The sequence below is a fragment of the Gambusia affinis genome, linkage group LG03 (assembly GCF_019740435.1).
Source record: "Gambusia affinis linkage group LG03, SWU_Gaff_1.0, whole genome shotgun sequence".
NCBI lineage: Eukaryota > Metazoa > Chordata > Actinopteri > Cyprinodontiformes > Poeciliidae > Gambusia > Gambusia affinis.
This window is the reverse complement of record NC_057870.1, coordinates 12,649,963-12,665,860: the sequence shown is the minus strand read 5'-3', so window position 1 is coordinate 12,665,860 and position 15,898 is coordinate 12,649,963. Positions and strand designations below refer to the sequence as shown.

Below are 15,898 nucleotides of genomic sequence, written 5' to 3'. Positions count from 1 at the left end.
GCTGCAGGCTGTTTTATACAGTACAGTCTGTGCAGCACATGCATGTACTGATGGGATTGCAGCAAAACGTATCCTCAGTGGAAACTGATTTTAGAAGACTTTGAAGATGTCAAACTTTTCTGAGCCAATATAATTTCTGTCCAAGGCGTTCACTTTTTGTTCTTTCATATTTTTTTTTCCCCCCAACACAGAAAAAAAATGCTGCAGGTTTTTTGATCAGGATAAGTGATGTGAGTTACAAGATCGCCCCTTCTTATGCGTTAAATATGTATCTGATTTTTTTTTTTCACTTTTAAAAACATGCATCAAATTACATGCTTTCGAACGATGTGTTTAGCGACTGAAAATCATGGGACCTCTTGTATGTATTGAACAGGAATGAAAATATTTGTTGTTGTTTTTTTTGCTTTTTAACACCAATTACCGTTCAGAACAGGATTAAGAGGAAACTGTCTAGTTTCCATCTCTTGAAGAATGATTGGTAAATACATTCCATCTTTATTTTAAATCAGTGTTACACTTGGAAATAGCTGCTATTTAATCATCTTAGCTGAAGTAAAGGCCTTTAGAAAGTATGCCTTGAGAGTACTGGCTGCCAAATTGGCTATGATTTCGCCTTTGGAGAAGGTTTAGATTGATCCAGATGGAGCAAACATTTGAAAAGATTTCAATTATATCATTTTGGCAAGGGCCTGGGTGGCATATTGCACTGGAAGATTTTATTCTCTCCATGGTCTCTGTGGAGGTGATTGTTGGCTTACTAGGTGGATGGAGAACAAGTATTAAATGGAACAGCAGCTTTTTCTAACACCTGGTTGCACCTCTGCTTCAGTTATTACGGAGCTGCCTCCCGTAATCCTGCACGAACTAACAGAAAGCATTTCTCTGTTTGCTACTGTTCAATCCACATTTATCTTTTCTTTTCCTGTCAGAAATGGGCGGGTATGTTTGTGTGCGCGAATGGATGCTTGGGCATGAATGCACTGACACTTCCCATCCTCTCCCATGTCGGTTTGTGATAAAAACAAACCCAAAGAGCATTGAGCTGTATTCGTACTTGTACTGTATTGATTCTCTGGAAGATCAATGCAACACTTTGATTCATTTCCCCCCTCGACACGATCACTGAGCGCTCTTTGATTGAGTTATTTGGCCTCTGGTTTTCAAAGTGGGCAGGTGAGAAATGGTCAATGAGCATACAGGTAAGCTGACCCAGTTTGGGAGATATACAGGATCAGGTTGTTGTTGCTTGCTGGAAATTCATTGGTAGCACTCTCTTGTACACGCCCAGACACACACACACACACGCACACACACACTGTCCTAACTCAACAGTCTGTTCTCTCGTATCTGACAACTTAAGTCCCCACTGAGGGGAACCATGTGGGGAGAGAGACTGGCCCAGATGACATTACTCTGTATAGCTTCTGAGATAAAGCTGAAAGAAATCTGGAGACTACGGCACTTTTATCATCCATTTCTCATCACTTTTTTTCTCTCTCTCACATACACTTGCACCCAGGCATGTTTTTGCTTTTTCACTTGTGAGGACGCTTGAAGTATTCCCAGGCTGTTAGCTCGGCCCCAACCTCAGGGTCTCACATACAGCATGGTTGAGCCTCTAAAGAGCAGAGTGCTGTTGATAATCAACCAAAACGTGGCTGTGTGGATTTCAATAGAACTGATCTTCTGCTTTAGTTAGAAACAAAAGCAACTATTATCTAAATTGTAGTTGCTGCTGTTTTGGTTTTTATTGGATGTATTTGTTGTCTTACTAGCTGAATTGTTCAACTGATCACATGTCCCCTCCGTTGTTTTGGGTGCTCTGCCATAGATGCTTTAACAAGCAAGTTCTTGTAGTAGTAGTAGTGTGAACGGTGTAGCCTTTTATTCTGATGCACAAAACTCTGCTTGTCTGCTTCTAAACAATAATTGCTGTGTTAGTTTTCAAAGAATTCTCAGTTTTTATACCATATTTTAATAAAAAAAAAATATATTGTAAGATGGGATGTTTTCTTTTGCACAACACATAAAATTTTAATAAGTCAACCTTGTAGATGATTCTACTATAAAATCATACCATCAGGCATGGGGGACAACTGGAAATCAGTTCTCTCTGCAGAATTGTTTTAGTTCAGCCACACTGAAAGGTTTTCTAGCATGAATAACCTAATTAAGTTCATGTAAAACTATCTTTTTGCATTTTTTTGTTTTACACACATCTTATGCTCAGCTTACAGAAACCTGGAAAGGTTTTGGGGATCACAAAGATGTTGTTAGAAAGGGCCTTTGTGTCCATCACTTCTGGTCCTTTTGGGCATCACTTTTGCCCATTTTTTTCCCTTGCATGTCTGCAGTGCTTTAGATGATGTTTAAGGTCCTTTTGTGACCTCCTGGATAGGCTGTCAAAGTCCTTGGAGAAATTTTGGTATTTCTGGGGAAGTTCATTGCTGTTCCAACTTTTGGAAAGTTTTTCTCGCCGTGATTCACAGGTGACCTAAATCCTCGTTAATGACTGTGTGACCATTTCCATATTTAAATACCTTTCTACATATAGCCAGCTCGGCTATTTTTCCTTCCGTCAATGAAATCATGATTTGTAGTATAATGTACTACTTACTACTAATAAAATTTTCTTAACGAACTAGAATATATCAACAGTGCATATTTCTACAACTCTAGGACATGTGCTCAGCTCCTCTAGAAATATTGATCAGTCTTTTACTAATTTTGTACACTGAAATCCTGAATTGCTAAATATACACTCATGCCTACAACTTGTTGATAAATGGCCATTTTCCTGACTAACACGTCACAAGCTGTGTTTTCATGCAGCAGTTCAGGTGAATTCAACTGTCAGAATGAAACTAAAATGACTCTACGCAGCGTGTTCATCTCCTGCCTTTGGACATACACATGCTTTCAGAGCTCAGCTGTATGGGTCACGTAACACATGACTAACTAGAAGGTGAAGTGGCTCCTAATGAGACCTTAGGGAAGAAGGAGCAAAGTGTAGTCACTATAAAACAGTAGGTACATAGAACAGATAAACTTTAATTCAGTTAACATTTGAACCATGAGAGCCAAATAACGAAGAAAAAATAACTGTTCTCTCTCGAAATGAGTCCTTGTGTCTCAGTGGGATTGGCCTGCTTAAATAACGATTATGAATGAATTATGCCCTCTGAATGTTTTCACACTGTCAAGCTGTCTAAAACTGAAGCCTCTGCTTCTCATACTTTATGATGGCTGTCCACTTGCTTTACTGTAACTGTTCAAATTTTCCATAAAAATATCCTAACAGAGACAGAACCTCTAGCTGTAAACTGGGACTTTGTTGTTGATGTGAGTTCAAATCAAACTCTGACAAACATACCCAGGTTTATGTTTGTGATGGTCTCAGGAGTCAATAGAAAACTTTAAAATGTAACACGTTTTAATGTTAAAAAACTCCTGATTAAACTGTATCACAAAGTCAATGGTTCTATGGCTGAGTAATATATTTATAGATTATTGCTAGTTTAAACCTAAATTCATCACCCTCAATAGAAACCTAAAACTTGCACAAATACCCTCCAAAGCAAACTAGGACAGGTCAACCTGTCCTGCAAATTAGCATCAAAGTCTATTTTTTGCCATTGTTCCCACCCCAAACGCCTCAAGACTTAATATGAAAATAACCCAAAAAACAGACAGGGGAATAAAATCACTCATACAAACAGGATATTTTTCTGTCTCACCTTTAAAGGAGTGTGCTCAATGCAGAGCCAGAACCATTTCTCCCCCACTGGTTACATTACAAGTTATCAAAGTGTTTCTTTTCTGATAGTGCTAAGCTCGGTTTTTTGCAAGCAAAGCATATGTCAAATGGTGACCTTTTTTTCCTCATACATAGTTCGGTTTTCTGCAGTGTGTAGCGTTTAATCAGACATCACCTTCAGTGGAGACATGCTTAGCTTGCTGGCTACAAATGAGAGAAGTATAAAGGGATGGAGTGAAAAAAAGAATGATAGTGGAATTGAAGTAGTAAGAAGAATGAGGCTGGAAAAAGACTTGTGCCTTTCATTTCAATACAGAGATTAGTAAATGCCTATTTACTTTCCTAACTGTAATCTCAAAGAGAACATTTTAAGAAGAGAACAAAGATCGTACAAATCTTCACCGACCAGGCGTTGTCCTTTTCTTTACTGTCTTTTCTTTCAGTGCTTCCATATGTATTATTAATGAAACATTATCAACAGAGTGTCTTCCTTATCCACAGAATGGCCAAAACAATTTGTGGTTGTGAATGTGTGGAATGAAGCCTCAGCTTTCTTTCTCTTTTTTTTTTTACATCCAATAGTATTTACAGGGTTTAAAATGTTCATATTTTTTTAATGTAACTAAGAGTTATTTAATTGCATGTATCTCAATGATTTTAGTAGTTGTTTATTTAGAGTGCCTCACTATAGATTTAATCTAATATTGTTCTTGTTGCATATTCAGATGTAACGTGAAGTTTACAGTTTTTGTGAAATCATTCAGTTACAGCACAAACTTTGTTCTTTGGAACAAATTGCATAATACATGCTTTTATTTTGAGAAAATGTTTGTTTGATAAAATATCTCTGTTATACTCATATCACACTATTTAGCAAATACCTTGCATTTCACTGAGATAAGATGTAATGCACGAAAACAAAGCATCAACTTCTTGTGCTTTTAACAGTAGCATAGACAACCTGATCTCCAGTTATGCCCGGCTGCTATAGATGTTTTGGAGATGTCAAAAAATATTTGCTAAACATTTGTTCCCCCACAACATTCAAATGTCACAGTAGTGAGACAGTAAGCTCACTAAATCATGTGGAAGAGGAAGCAAATGCTTTCTCTGTGTTGATGAAGATTCATTCACTTCTTCACAGGCTTGGAACTGAAAGTAAATGATTGTATGACATATTTTTAGATTAATTCACCTCATAGTTACCTGAGCACTTGGGGACACTCATCAGCTGATCATCAGATATTGAGAAAAAGACAAAAACTTAACAAAACAAACTACAAAATGAAGACATAATACCAAATGTTCTGATACAAATCAAGCTGTCTTGTTTTTTTGACTGAGCATCATCTGTGTGTGATGCCCTTTAAGAGTATTGACCGGGGAATCCCAGTGAGAACTACAGATGGCAGATTTTTAAAAAGTTTTGTAATCCAGAAACATTAAGGTGAAAATAGCTTTTGGATCAAACAGACAATCACCTTTAGCCAAAGTCCCAAGGTCATCAGTAGCAACACAGGTTCGGAAAAATACCGGAAGACACTGAAGGCCGGCAAAAGATTCAAAATGGTCCTTTCACAAGGTCAGAGCTATGTTGTAAAGATAGTTGTATTTTTATTTTTTAAGACATTTTAAGGCGTGATGCAGAATCTGGGAAAAACACTGTCGAAAAAGAGAAACAATCAAATCTCTGCTTTTTTAAACCCATTGTTTGTTTTTCCATTTGACGTTAAATGACAAAAGGACACAGAGGGCCACTGGGTCATGTTGTCTGAACTGGGGTCAAATTCACACCAGCATCTGAAGCGAAAGTGACAACAAGGCAGGAGAGTGGAGAGGAGGCGAAGATAGATAAGGTCAGAGGTGCACAAGTGAAAAGAAAGAAAGGGAAGTAAAAGAGGAAGAAGTCAGAGAAGAAACAAACATGTTTTGCTCTTTCCCATTTGCTTCTTGTAACTGCTATTACGCTGGTCGTTATTGGTTGGGGCATATTGTTGTGCCCGATGTAGATGAGATACGGTTTGTAAAGCCTCTTTAGATTGAAGACTGAGAAAAGCGATAAGACTCAGCAGCTGGAACTTAACATTCAAGCGATATTATCATCTTCAGAGAAGCTCATATTTCTGGAAAGAGGACCGAAGAAAGGACTCCAAACGAGATAGGACTCCCAATAAACTGTTTTAAATGAAGTCTGATAACACTTTTTCTTCTTGCCTCTCCTCCATCTTGAGGAAATGGTTTCCAGGACTGACACTCATCTGATTTAAGTCGCATTGTTTGTCATGGCCATCAAGTGATAGGAATAAGAATCCATAGAAAAAGCCATTAGTTTTCTATTACTGCCAAGCAGGATGGACAGGCACTCAGGGTTCACCCGGATGACTGTGTTTAAAGTGTCAGGTTGCTTGAAAGAAGTCTACCTCTGTGGGGCTCCCCCTGCCACTTCCCTGGGGGCTGAGTGGCTGAAATGACCATAAAACTCCGTTGAGCTAGACAGCCTGTAATTTCAGCAGCGAGAGGCGCTTTGCCGAGATATAATGGAAAGTCCGTGGAAGCCATGAAATGCACCGAATCCTGGTGTTGGAACGCCATTGTCTGAACACTCAGGACACCTCTCTAAACTTTAAATTACTGTTTTTAAACCATCATTGTCGGAAAGAGCTCTGCAGCTAAAAAGAAACTTGTGCTCATTCGGTTTCTTTAATCCTTTGTGGTCTGCTCCGTGCGTGCAGAAATCTGACATTTACATTCAGTGTTCACACAAAAGTTAAAGACCTTTTATTTCCCCCTTTATAATAAGAAAAATGAAAAAAAGGGGCTTTTAAAGGTTGCTTTGTTTAGGCACAGCAAAAATGTTTGATTTTCTTCTGGCTGCTCTACATTTTTGTTTTTTTTATTATCATTTTTCAGCATTACTGTGGGCACAAGTGGCTTTTTTACTCTGAATGCAGATGAGCGAGAAAAGGGGTTCTGAGTAAGGAGGGCGTGTGTTAAGAGGGACACTTTTATGATTTTTATATTATATAATTTATTATGTGTGCTGTTTTTGTGTGTCCATATTTCTGTTTTTGAGTGCATGTACATCTGTACATCTTTCAGCTTTTGCAGCAGGATAGAAGAGCCAAGCATACATCCAGTTTTCACTACATCTTATCAAAAGAGGCTACCTGGGTTTATCTGTAAAGAATGGATGGAGCTGAAGTAATCACATGACTCTTGAGTGTCATATTTGGCTGGTTTGTCCAGCTTCATGTTGGAAAAAACTCTCCGTTATATTGATATACATGCTTAAGGTGCAGTTAAATAGTCTGTTGGTCTCTAATAAATTTATGTGATACAGTTAGTTAATTTTTTTTTATTTTAGAGAGTAATATAACGTCAAATTTGTAATATATTAATTAAAAATGTTAATGTTATGGTTTGCATAATTAGTATGATAAGTTCAGCAGACATTCTGGATGGTAAGATGCAAAAGGTCTTTGTTCAAGAAGCCGGCTGTAAATAAATGTAACATTTTTTTTCACAATGACAACGCCTGTACATTATTATCTTTTGGAAGGCACCTGTGTCATTGCCAGTCAGAACACAACTTCTCTGTTTAATGAGAAAGATAAATTGTAACATTGTAAAGCAGTTGTATGACACTTTATCTACTCCGGAGGAGCCCAGAGCTCTATACACTGTTCTGTCATTCACCCATTCATGCACACATGATGATGGCGAAGCACATTGTAGCCACAGCTGACCTAGAGGAAGCTGAGAGAAGTGAGACTGCCATGTAATCAGCGCCACTGGATTCTCTCTGGGTACTCCAGCTTTATTCTACAGTCCAAAAACATGACTGTCAAGTTGATCGGTCTGTCTAAATTCCCCTTGGGTGTGAGAGTGTGCATGTCCATGTTTGTTTGTCCCGTTTGTCTCTATGCTGCCCTGAGATAGACTGGAGACCTCTCCAGAGTGACCCCCCCTCTCGCCTCCTGACCCCTCGCAATCCTGATAGGAATAAACGTGTTAGAAAAGGGATGGATGGATAATAGCAGGGCAGGAGAGCAAGGTAAACGTCCAGTTTTTATTTGAGAAGCTTTTTATGTCATCCTACTATCTGGGTTGGTTGTGACTTGGCCGTCCGCAGCAGTGGCTTAGAAAATAAAAAGACATCAACATAACAACTGTATTTTTATTATCCCTTAGCCAAATGCCTCTCTACATGAATAGAATGCCTCATGATGGCATACTAGTCTCCAACAGATTATATAATGAGTGCACATGGTGTTTCTCTAACTTTTCTAAATAACAGTGTACCTCCTGCTGAACCAAAAGATTACATGTTAGCTGATAAGCATGCAGGGACAGTCTCGTCATTACAATGCATTCTCCATCTCATCCAATTACTACAGAAACTTGTGGAAATGGTGGAAAAAATGATGAATAAGTGATTAAGCTGTGCCACCGTGATACAATGCATATTTAAAGACAAGGCTTCATGCAAATGTCTTTGACATTAATATTCTGTCTTCTTACAGAATTATGATAGCCTGTCGTTTGCAACATCAGCACTTTATTGTTTCTCTTTGATTAAGAATGTTTTAAACAGAATGTGGTAAAGATATCAGCCAGTGTTTTGCACTAACTATGGTATGACAGTATCAGACTTGCACTAACTTTTCTAATACCATAAGGACAAGACTTTATGTCTTTTCTCAGAACTGTGAAGTAAAATCTCTTGTAGACTTTTTGCATAATGAACCGACATAACAAACACAAACAAAGGAATCATTGTACATTTATAATGATCTGGCGCCATGGCAAAAGAGGAGCAACAGCAGGATATATGGACTATAGATAAAGCCTGAATTGTTATGGGGCTTAAATGGATATGATTTGATTTTTCACTTGTAAAGACTGTAGCCATCCATATCTGCAATAGCTACAAGTGAAAAGAAGCAAAACTGGATTGTCAAGTTGGCTAGAAAAAAAAAAAACTGCCTCTAGTGAAACGGACAAGCTCTCAGTGTTTGCTACAATCATCCACAAGTTCTTTATTTAAATAAATTATCCTTTGTTTCTGCAAAGTAAAACAAAACCCCCTTTTTTTTTATGTTTGGATTGAGGGACCAGTTTTTGAAACAACACCAAAATGATTGTGATTAATGTAATTCCAGTAAGCCCATCACTAAAACCTTTTCTTGTTTCCACAAAGTTGTCTAGTAGCTTCTGTTAACTGATGGTGAAATAACCCGGGGGGCTTTGAAGGGCCTTTGAACTGCGGGCTGAAAAACAGCGGTCACACGAGGCCAGGGTGAATGACTCATGACACATGGAAGAAAAAGAGACAAATGTGCACTAATTGTGAGCAGCTGTGATGTAACCAGCACAGGCAGGGCAATTTTGCATATATTTTTACCCCTACACCTAGCTAAGTGGATTAGCAATGCCACCCTGGGGCCCCACACAGGCTTAACACTCTTATCACAAACACATTGAAGCACAACTTATTTCTTCACTGTTCCTTCGTGAGAGTGAATTTTGAGAGGCAGCTGAGAGCTGGTGTGGTCGGCGTTTCGGTGAGCCTCAACTGTGTCTATCACCCCTGTTCATGAAGTACACACTCTGGGTAGCTGGCTCTGTTTTGTGCAATGACTACCACCGTTGTGCAGGTGGAGTTTTAGTCTCTTGCTTCAGCCAGAAGTTTCTTCTCCCAAAGTGCGGAACACAGCAGTATGAAAACAGAGGAAGTAAACACCACAGTATGCAGAAATTGATCATTTTAACCGATACATGTAGTTTTAATAATTATCTTGTACATGAACTAATAATGTTTTGCCTATTTTTCTCTATCACATGACTATTACAATTATATCTCTTTGCACTATGTTTTATTGTTTTACAATTGAGGCTAGAAGCTCTGTGTACTCTCTTCCTACAGTGCAAATGTGCCTAAAGGTCTTAGTAAAGTTCCCTGAAGCTGAATGTACTACCACTGAGGTTGCAACAGAAAGACATGGAGGTAGCTGGTAGTTTGCCGCAAGTCATGCATCAGTGAGAAGTGGTTGCTATACAGAGAACCTGTTGACCAGAAAACAGATGTTGCTTATCATTTTTACTAGTCATAACTGGCAGCTGCTCTTTAGTGAAAAAGGTGCCAATGATTCAATTCAGTGTTGCATGTTTCTCTCCCAGGCATTCAAGCTCCTGCCACTGTTTCTCTCTTTGTAGGTCTAGACTAGCTGACTACATAGCAAATTGCTGGACGGCTCCAAACACCGTGGGAACCTGCCCCAACCAAGACAATCACCAAGCCTGTTTGAACTCTCTCGCAAGGCTCATCGGTGAGTGAGTATGGCTACCAGAGACGTGGTGGTTTCAGAATATATGAGTGCAAGTAAAGGTCTGATTGAAGATCTGATAAAAGCATCAAAAGTATTCATTCTTTTTCACATTTTCATCTATTTTAATTAGACTTTATTTAAGCAGTACATTATTGTAACATGGAAGGAAAATAATACATAGTTTTGTAAGTGTTTTACAAATACATTCTAAAACATATCAAGGTAAATTTATTCAGAAATTGACACCGATCGGTGGCTTTGCTGCTCTACAATATGTCAGCCAATGAATGTCAAGTAGCATTGTCTCCAGCTTCCCAAGCAGCATTTAATTTCAAATAACTTAGAAAAAGAAAACTGCAAAAATCCCTAAATATTTAAATCCACACTAACACATTGCTGAACTGTGACTAGAGGATGATGGAGATAAAATATGTAAAAGCTAAGTTGAAAAAACTACTCCAAATTCTTAGAAACAAACAAACCCAAGCTTTGAACATGTCACAGAGAACTGCTCGATTCATCATCTGGCTGCTCGGAAAAAGAGAATATTAATCAGATTTGCCTCCAAGAGTCTTTTAGTAGTCCTGGAGGAGCTGCTAAGATCCATAGCTCATGTGGTAGCATCAATTGACAGGACATCTTTTACTCGTGGACTCCATAAGTCTAGTCCTTTGTAAGAGGGAGTGACAAGAAGAAAGCCCTTCTTAGGAGAAAGTTAACAGAAGTTCAGTGTGCCATGAGTCAAACAAGGGACACACCACATAATTAAGATGAGGTGCTTTGGTCAGAATTGAAATAACCAAATTTTACCACCTGGCCAAACATCAAATGTCATGGAAAGTTAACACTACACCCACCATCCTAAGCACAAATCGTGCTGATGCAGCATCGTGCTGTGGGGATGATTTCCTGGTCTGGTTAGAGTTCATGGGAAGACAGCAGATAGATAGAGCCGACTTAAAATACCTCAAAGGCTGTTACAGACTGGACACAGGTTCGCTTTCTACCAGAATAATGGTAAATATAAAATCAGAATTAAAAAGGAATATGTACATACGTTTATATCTGTCACATAAAATCCTAACAACTATACTGAAGTTAGTAGTAGAAAGTTTACAAAGGTAAAATAGTTAGAGGTTATGAATGTTTTGCAAGGTGCTGTTTACAATTAAGCAAAGCATCATTATAAGACTGAAAAAAACAATATGGTATGGTCATTTTCTTTTATCACGTCAAACAGCCAGAGGAGTTAGAAACCACATTTTTTCCCTCCTGGTTTGATATCTCCGCCAGCACTCTGGACATTAGTTGAGCACCAGAAATAAATTAGAAAGCAGAGGCAGGCAGAAAGCGTTTACTTAATTAAAACACTCCACGACCATCTGTTTGAGGATAATAAATGTTGTGCAAATAATGCATGGCATTGTGTATAGTTTGCAGAAAGGATGCTGAGAAAAATACGGAGAATAAACAGGTGACTCATGACAGAATACTTTCTCATTCTAATCAACAACATCTATAGGTGATATTACAAGGGCTACAAATACTTTTAAATGCAAATTCTATATAAAAAAGTTGATTTTTCCACTGCTTAATGGTTGCTGAAGTGGCCATAATTCAGTACACAGCTGTGCCTCAACACAACATGTCATATATCATGAAGGCTGAAGTGATGCTATGCCACAATGCTTCCTGTGTTTTCCTGTAAAATATTGCACAAAGTGCATCTAATGCTTATGACTCCTGCTGAAAGCACTGACTCAAAGAGAGACATTTGAAAAGTAAAATGTTTGTAGCAGGAGTGCAGGACTCTAACAGGGCATACGCTTCCTAGAGCAACTGCTTTGCAAAACATTTATACCATAATGGCCTCTTTACATCTAAATAAAGCACTGCAGAACGTTTCCTATAAACTCCAACAATGCAAATCCATTCCTCTGACTAATATTTTGTGTCCCATTTTACATATTACTTGGAATAAATGTAGTCCATTATTGTCCATTAGCGACCCACTACTATTCTCATGCGGGCACCTGTTTGTTTATATGTGGTTGCCCCGATGCAGGGACGGAAATGACCCCCAACTATGTCGACAACAGCTTCACCAACTGGACCATCTCTCCATGGTGTAACTGCATAGGAAGTGGAAACCAAGAAGAGGAGTGTATGAACTTCCTGCGGTATTTCACCGACAACACATGCCTAAGTAAGCCACCCTGACATGCACACTCTGCATATCTCTGAGATGTAATTCGCTACTGATCGGGTTCACCTTATTCATGTAAAATTGATGAGAGCAAAAGTGTGTGAAGCAGTAGTTACTCTTGCAAACATGTCGGAGCAGCAGGAGCTATGAGCCTCAATCTAATGCAACTTTAATGGTTTCATGTCAACTTCCACTGTTTCCTTTTGCTGAGCTCCTCTGCAAGATGCAGTGTTTGCGAATATTTTAAATAGAGGAGTCATGGAACATCACAGGTGTCAGGGGCAAGACAGTCTAACATAAGGGCTTTTACAGTTCATGTAGAAGTTTTGAATACAAGCATTACAGGTTTTGAGAAGAAAGTCCTGCTTTCAAAATAAAAATGTATGCAAAAGTATTAAAAGAACAAAGGCACAAAATCCTGCTTTCAGTCTGAAAATGTGTTCTCTTGGATTATGGAAGAAAAATGCCCTCATAAAAGTGCTAATAACATTTCACCTAAAATAAAAATAACTGAAAAAGACTTTAGTATTTTTGTCCCAGGCTGCTGAAAATCTCTACATAGTTTCCTGAAATGCTAGGCTAAAGTTAACTTGCTTTTTCTATATGACTCAGTTATGCGTTATAGGTCAGCTGTTTTCCTTGCAGTTCTTTAACAGATGCAAATCAGAGTTTGGATTTTGAGGGTTGTGATGCTGCTTACAGTACCAGACCCCAAAAAGTCATTTTTTTAGATTTAAAACAACTGTCATTATTTTATTGGACAATTGACAAAATCAAGCCAGTAGGATTAGATTATATAAATAAAAAAGTCTGGTTGAATCCATTCGTGAATTTTTGCGCACAGTCCTAATAAAAACAGATCTGCAGCACAGTGTGATTAAACTTTTCCATGAACACCATTTATCCAATGAATAAGTTAAACTAAAACACTCCTACTTTTATTAGAGGCAACTATTTTTCCTCACTTCTCATCCTCCTGTGGGCAAATTCGACCCAGGCTTTGATAGAAAAGAAGCCATTTGCATGTCATCTTCACATTTTAATCTAAAAGAGCTCATCCTTGTTGGACGAATGTCGTCATAAAAAAGGGAATGAAAAGAAATAGGAGCAGTAAAATACAAATCATCTGTACATTTAATACAAAACACATGGGGAAGCAGATCAGTGTGGTTATCTTCAAATATCCCTGTGTCTTTTCCACACCTTCCTTGTTATGGCACAGTGAGCTGTGTCACCAGCCCTATCAGGACACCATTGCCTTTAACATGTTCTATTGTGTGGATAATGCTTTCAGACCATTTCAATAGATTGCTGGGTTACCGTTTTAGCTGAGTGTGCAGGCTGAGGGATGAGAGCTGGGAGCTGAGGAGGCGTCTTGGAAAAAAAAAACCCACAAAATGCAGCATCTCGTCTCTGCAATCGAAGGGAACACAACTTAAATTTTCACAAAGAATATATTCTTACTGAAAGACGCAAACTGACTACAAAATGTATCGAGGTTTTATCAACCTGCAAGCCATAACAATCAATCTTAATGCAAAAAAAGAAAAGTTTTACCCTTACCTTCAGATTCTGTTCACAGGGAAAAAGAGAAGTTATAATTTTCTCTTGGTTTTTGTGAGGTTACATTATCAAATGATAAAAATAAACAGAAAAGTCAAAGTAAGTCAAGCTAAGATACTGCCTAAAGCTGTTTTGTGTGCCACCAGTAGTTACACATTCCTATAGATTTAGCTGACTTGAACATGCAGCCAAGCAATGGCTGGATTTTATTTTTCTTTTCAGTTTTGTCAAAGTAAGCAAGCTACAAATAAGCACTTGTATCTTTTGGAAGTGGTCATTTTTTTTCTGTTTTTTTTTTTTTTCTCAAAACAGCTAATTGCAGGTATTATTTACGTTTTAGACTCAGCTCTTCAGCCAGTTTAATGGATGTGCTTCAGGGTGTCATGGACTGCCTGGCCCAATTCAGAACTCCAGAGACGTTCTGCTACTCCAACCCACCAATCCATAGTATTGTTCCTGATTCACTGTAAACTGCCAATTTTAATGCATGGAAATCAAAGTTGTCACTAATAATGCTTCACATGCTTTTCCGCCTTAGTGATGACTTAAATACTGTGAATTTCACACCCTTGATACTAATATACACACACAGTTTAGGAAAGAAACCCATTAAAAGCAGCATGAAGACTTTAAAGATGGGACAAGTCTTCATTTCATTAAAACCTTCTTCACTTCCTTACATTTTTACACACATAACCAGGAGCCACTTTTGACAGACTCTAACCATTAGCAGGCCAGAAACACTTTAACACAGTTGCAGTTTTTGAGATGCTGTGACCCAAGTGCCCAGCCATCACCATTTGTTCATTCTCAAAAAACAAAATCCTTTTGCTTGCCCACTTTCTCTGCTTCTGACTTTAAGACTAGTATTTTATGTTTTGCTTGGTGTGAGCCCCACCTACGAAGAGGTGCCATTATAAAGAGAAGAATTTTAGGATGATGCCATAATGGTATACATTAAAGATGAAGACAGCTTGCCTATTCATGGTGACTTTATTTTTCATGTCTTGCCATTCCTTAGACTTGTTTAACCTTTCTTTATCTACAAAAGAGGTTACACTCGCTGAAGGTCACATCATAGAATTGATGCTCTTATCTTGTTTGGCTCTAAAGTTTCTTAACTTCCTCGAAATAACGGCTGTTTTGATAAAACTGTTATTTTTAAGTGCTTTTTTAACTGTCTCTTTCAATTTCCTTCACAAAGAGATACACTTGCATATTCAGTGTGGGCTCTCGGTAGGTAATTTCTACCATGCTGCTAATTTAACATCCTTAAATCTCATTAAACCACGCTCAGACCAGAGGCGTTATTACATTTATCTAGTGATCACCGCCTTTTTATCCTTGACCACGGCAGAAGAGAAAATAAAAAAATAAAAAATAAAATTACTTCCCTGGGCTCAATCAGCTCTCAAAAGAATTATAGAAAGTGTGAACTTTAGTGGAAGGAAACAAGTATGAAATAACTTAAATAAATCTGAAGAAAATCCAATTGAAGATGCTGCTCTTGGTTTTGCAGGTTTGTAGAAGGAGATAATCCCAATGCAGAAAGTAGTTGTGTTTTAGCAAGTAGCATTTTCATAGCTCACAATTTGCTTCTATGAAACCCTCTTCGGTACAGAATTATATATGTTTAGTTTCAGATAGTCTGATTGAATGTTTAACATGAAATATTAATATGATATTGAATTAGAAAAAAAAGTCAAGTTGAAATGGCCCTTTCCTTCAGCTGTCAATTACATGCCAATACCAAAGAAGATTATAAGTGAAATACCATTTATATTGTTTATTTTTGGTGTTTAGACACAGTCATAAATTATGTTTTAAGGAAATAATCTCAGGTTTGGACAGTGTAAGTATTTAAAAGTTTGAATTATGAACTGGTCACTACAAATCAGATACTGACTTTGGAAGCCTACAAGACATTCTTAAGCTGCGGTCGAACAGTTTCCATGCATACTACAAGCAAATGTTGATTATAATTATAATAATTTGGTTATGTAACCAAATTATTATTTTTCTTTTACTGAAATATAGTCT

The 15,898-nt window shown here is 37.9% G+C and overlaps 1 protein-coding gene across 1 annotated transcript in view; it reads left to right on the top strand.

The window, feature by feature from the left end:
* The window catches only part of LOC122827977 (GDNF family receptor alpha-2-like), a 68,552-nt gene that overhangs the window by 36,758 nt on the left and 15,896 nt on the right, over positions 1–15,898 (top strand). Inside the window, exons 5-6 of the mRNA XM_044111151.1 lie at positions 9,977–10,089; positions 12,155–12,295. Coding sequence (XP_043967086.1) covers positions 9,977–10,089; positions 12,155–12,295 — 254 coding nt within the window. The remainder of the gene's footprint in view (positions 1–9,976; positions 10,090–12,154; positions 12,296–15,898) is intronic.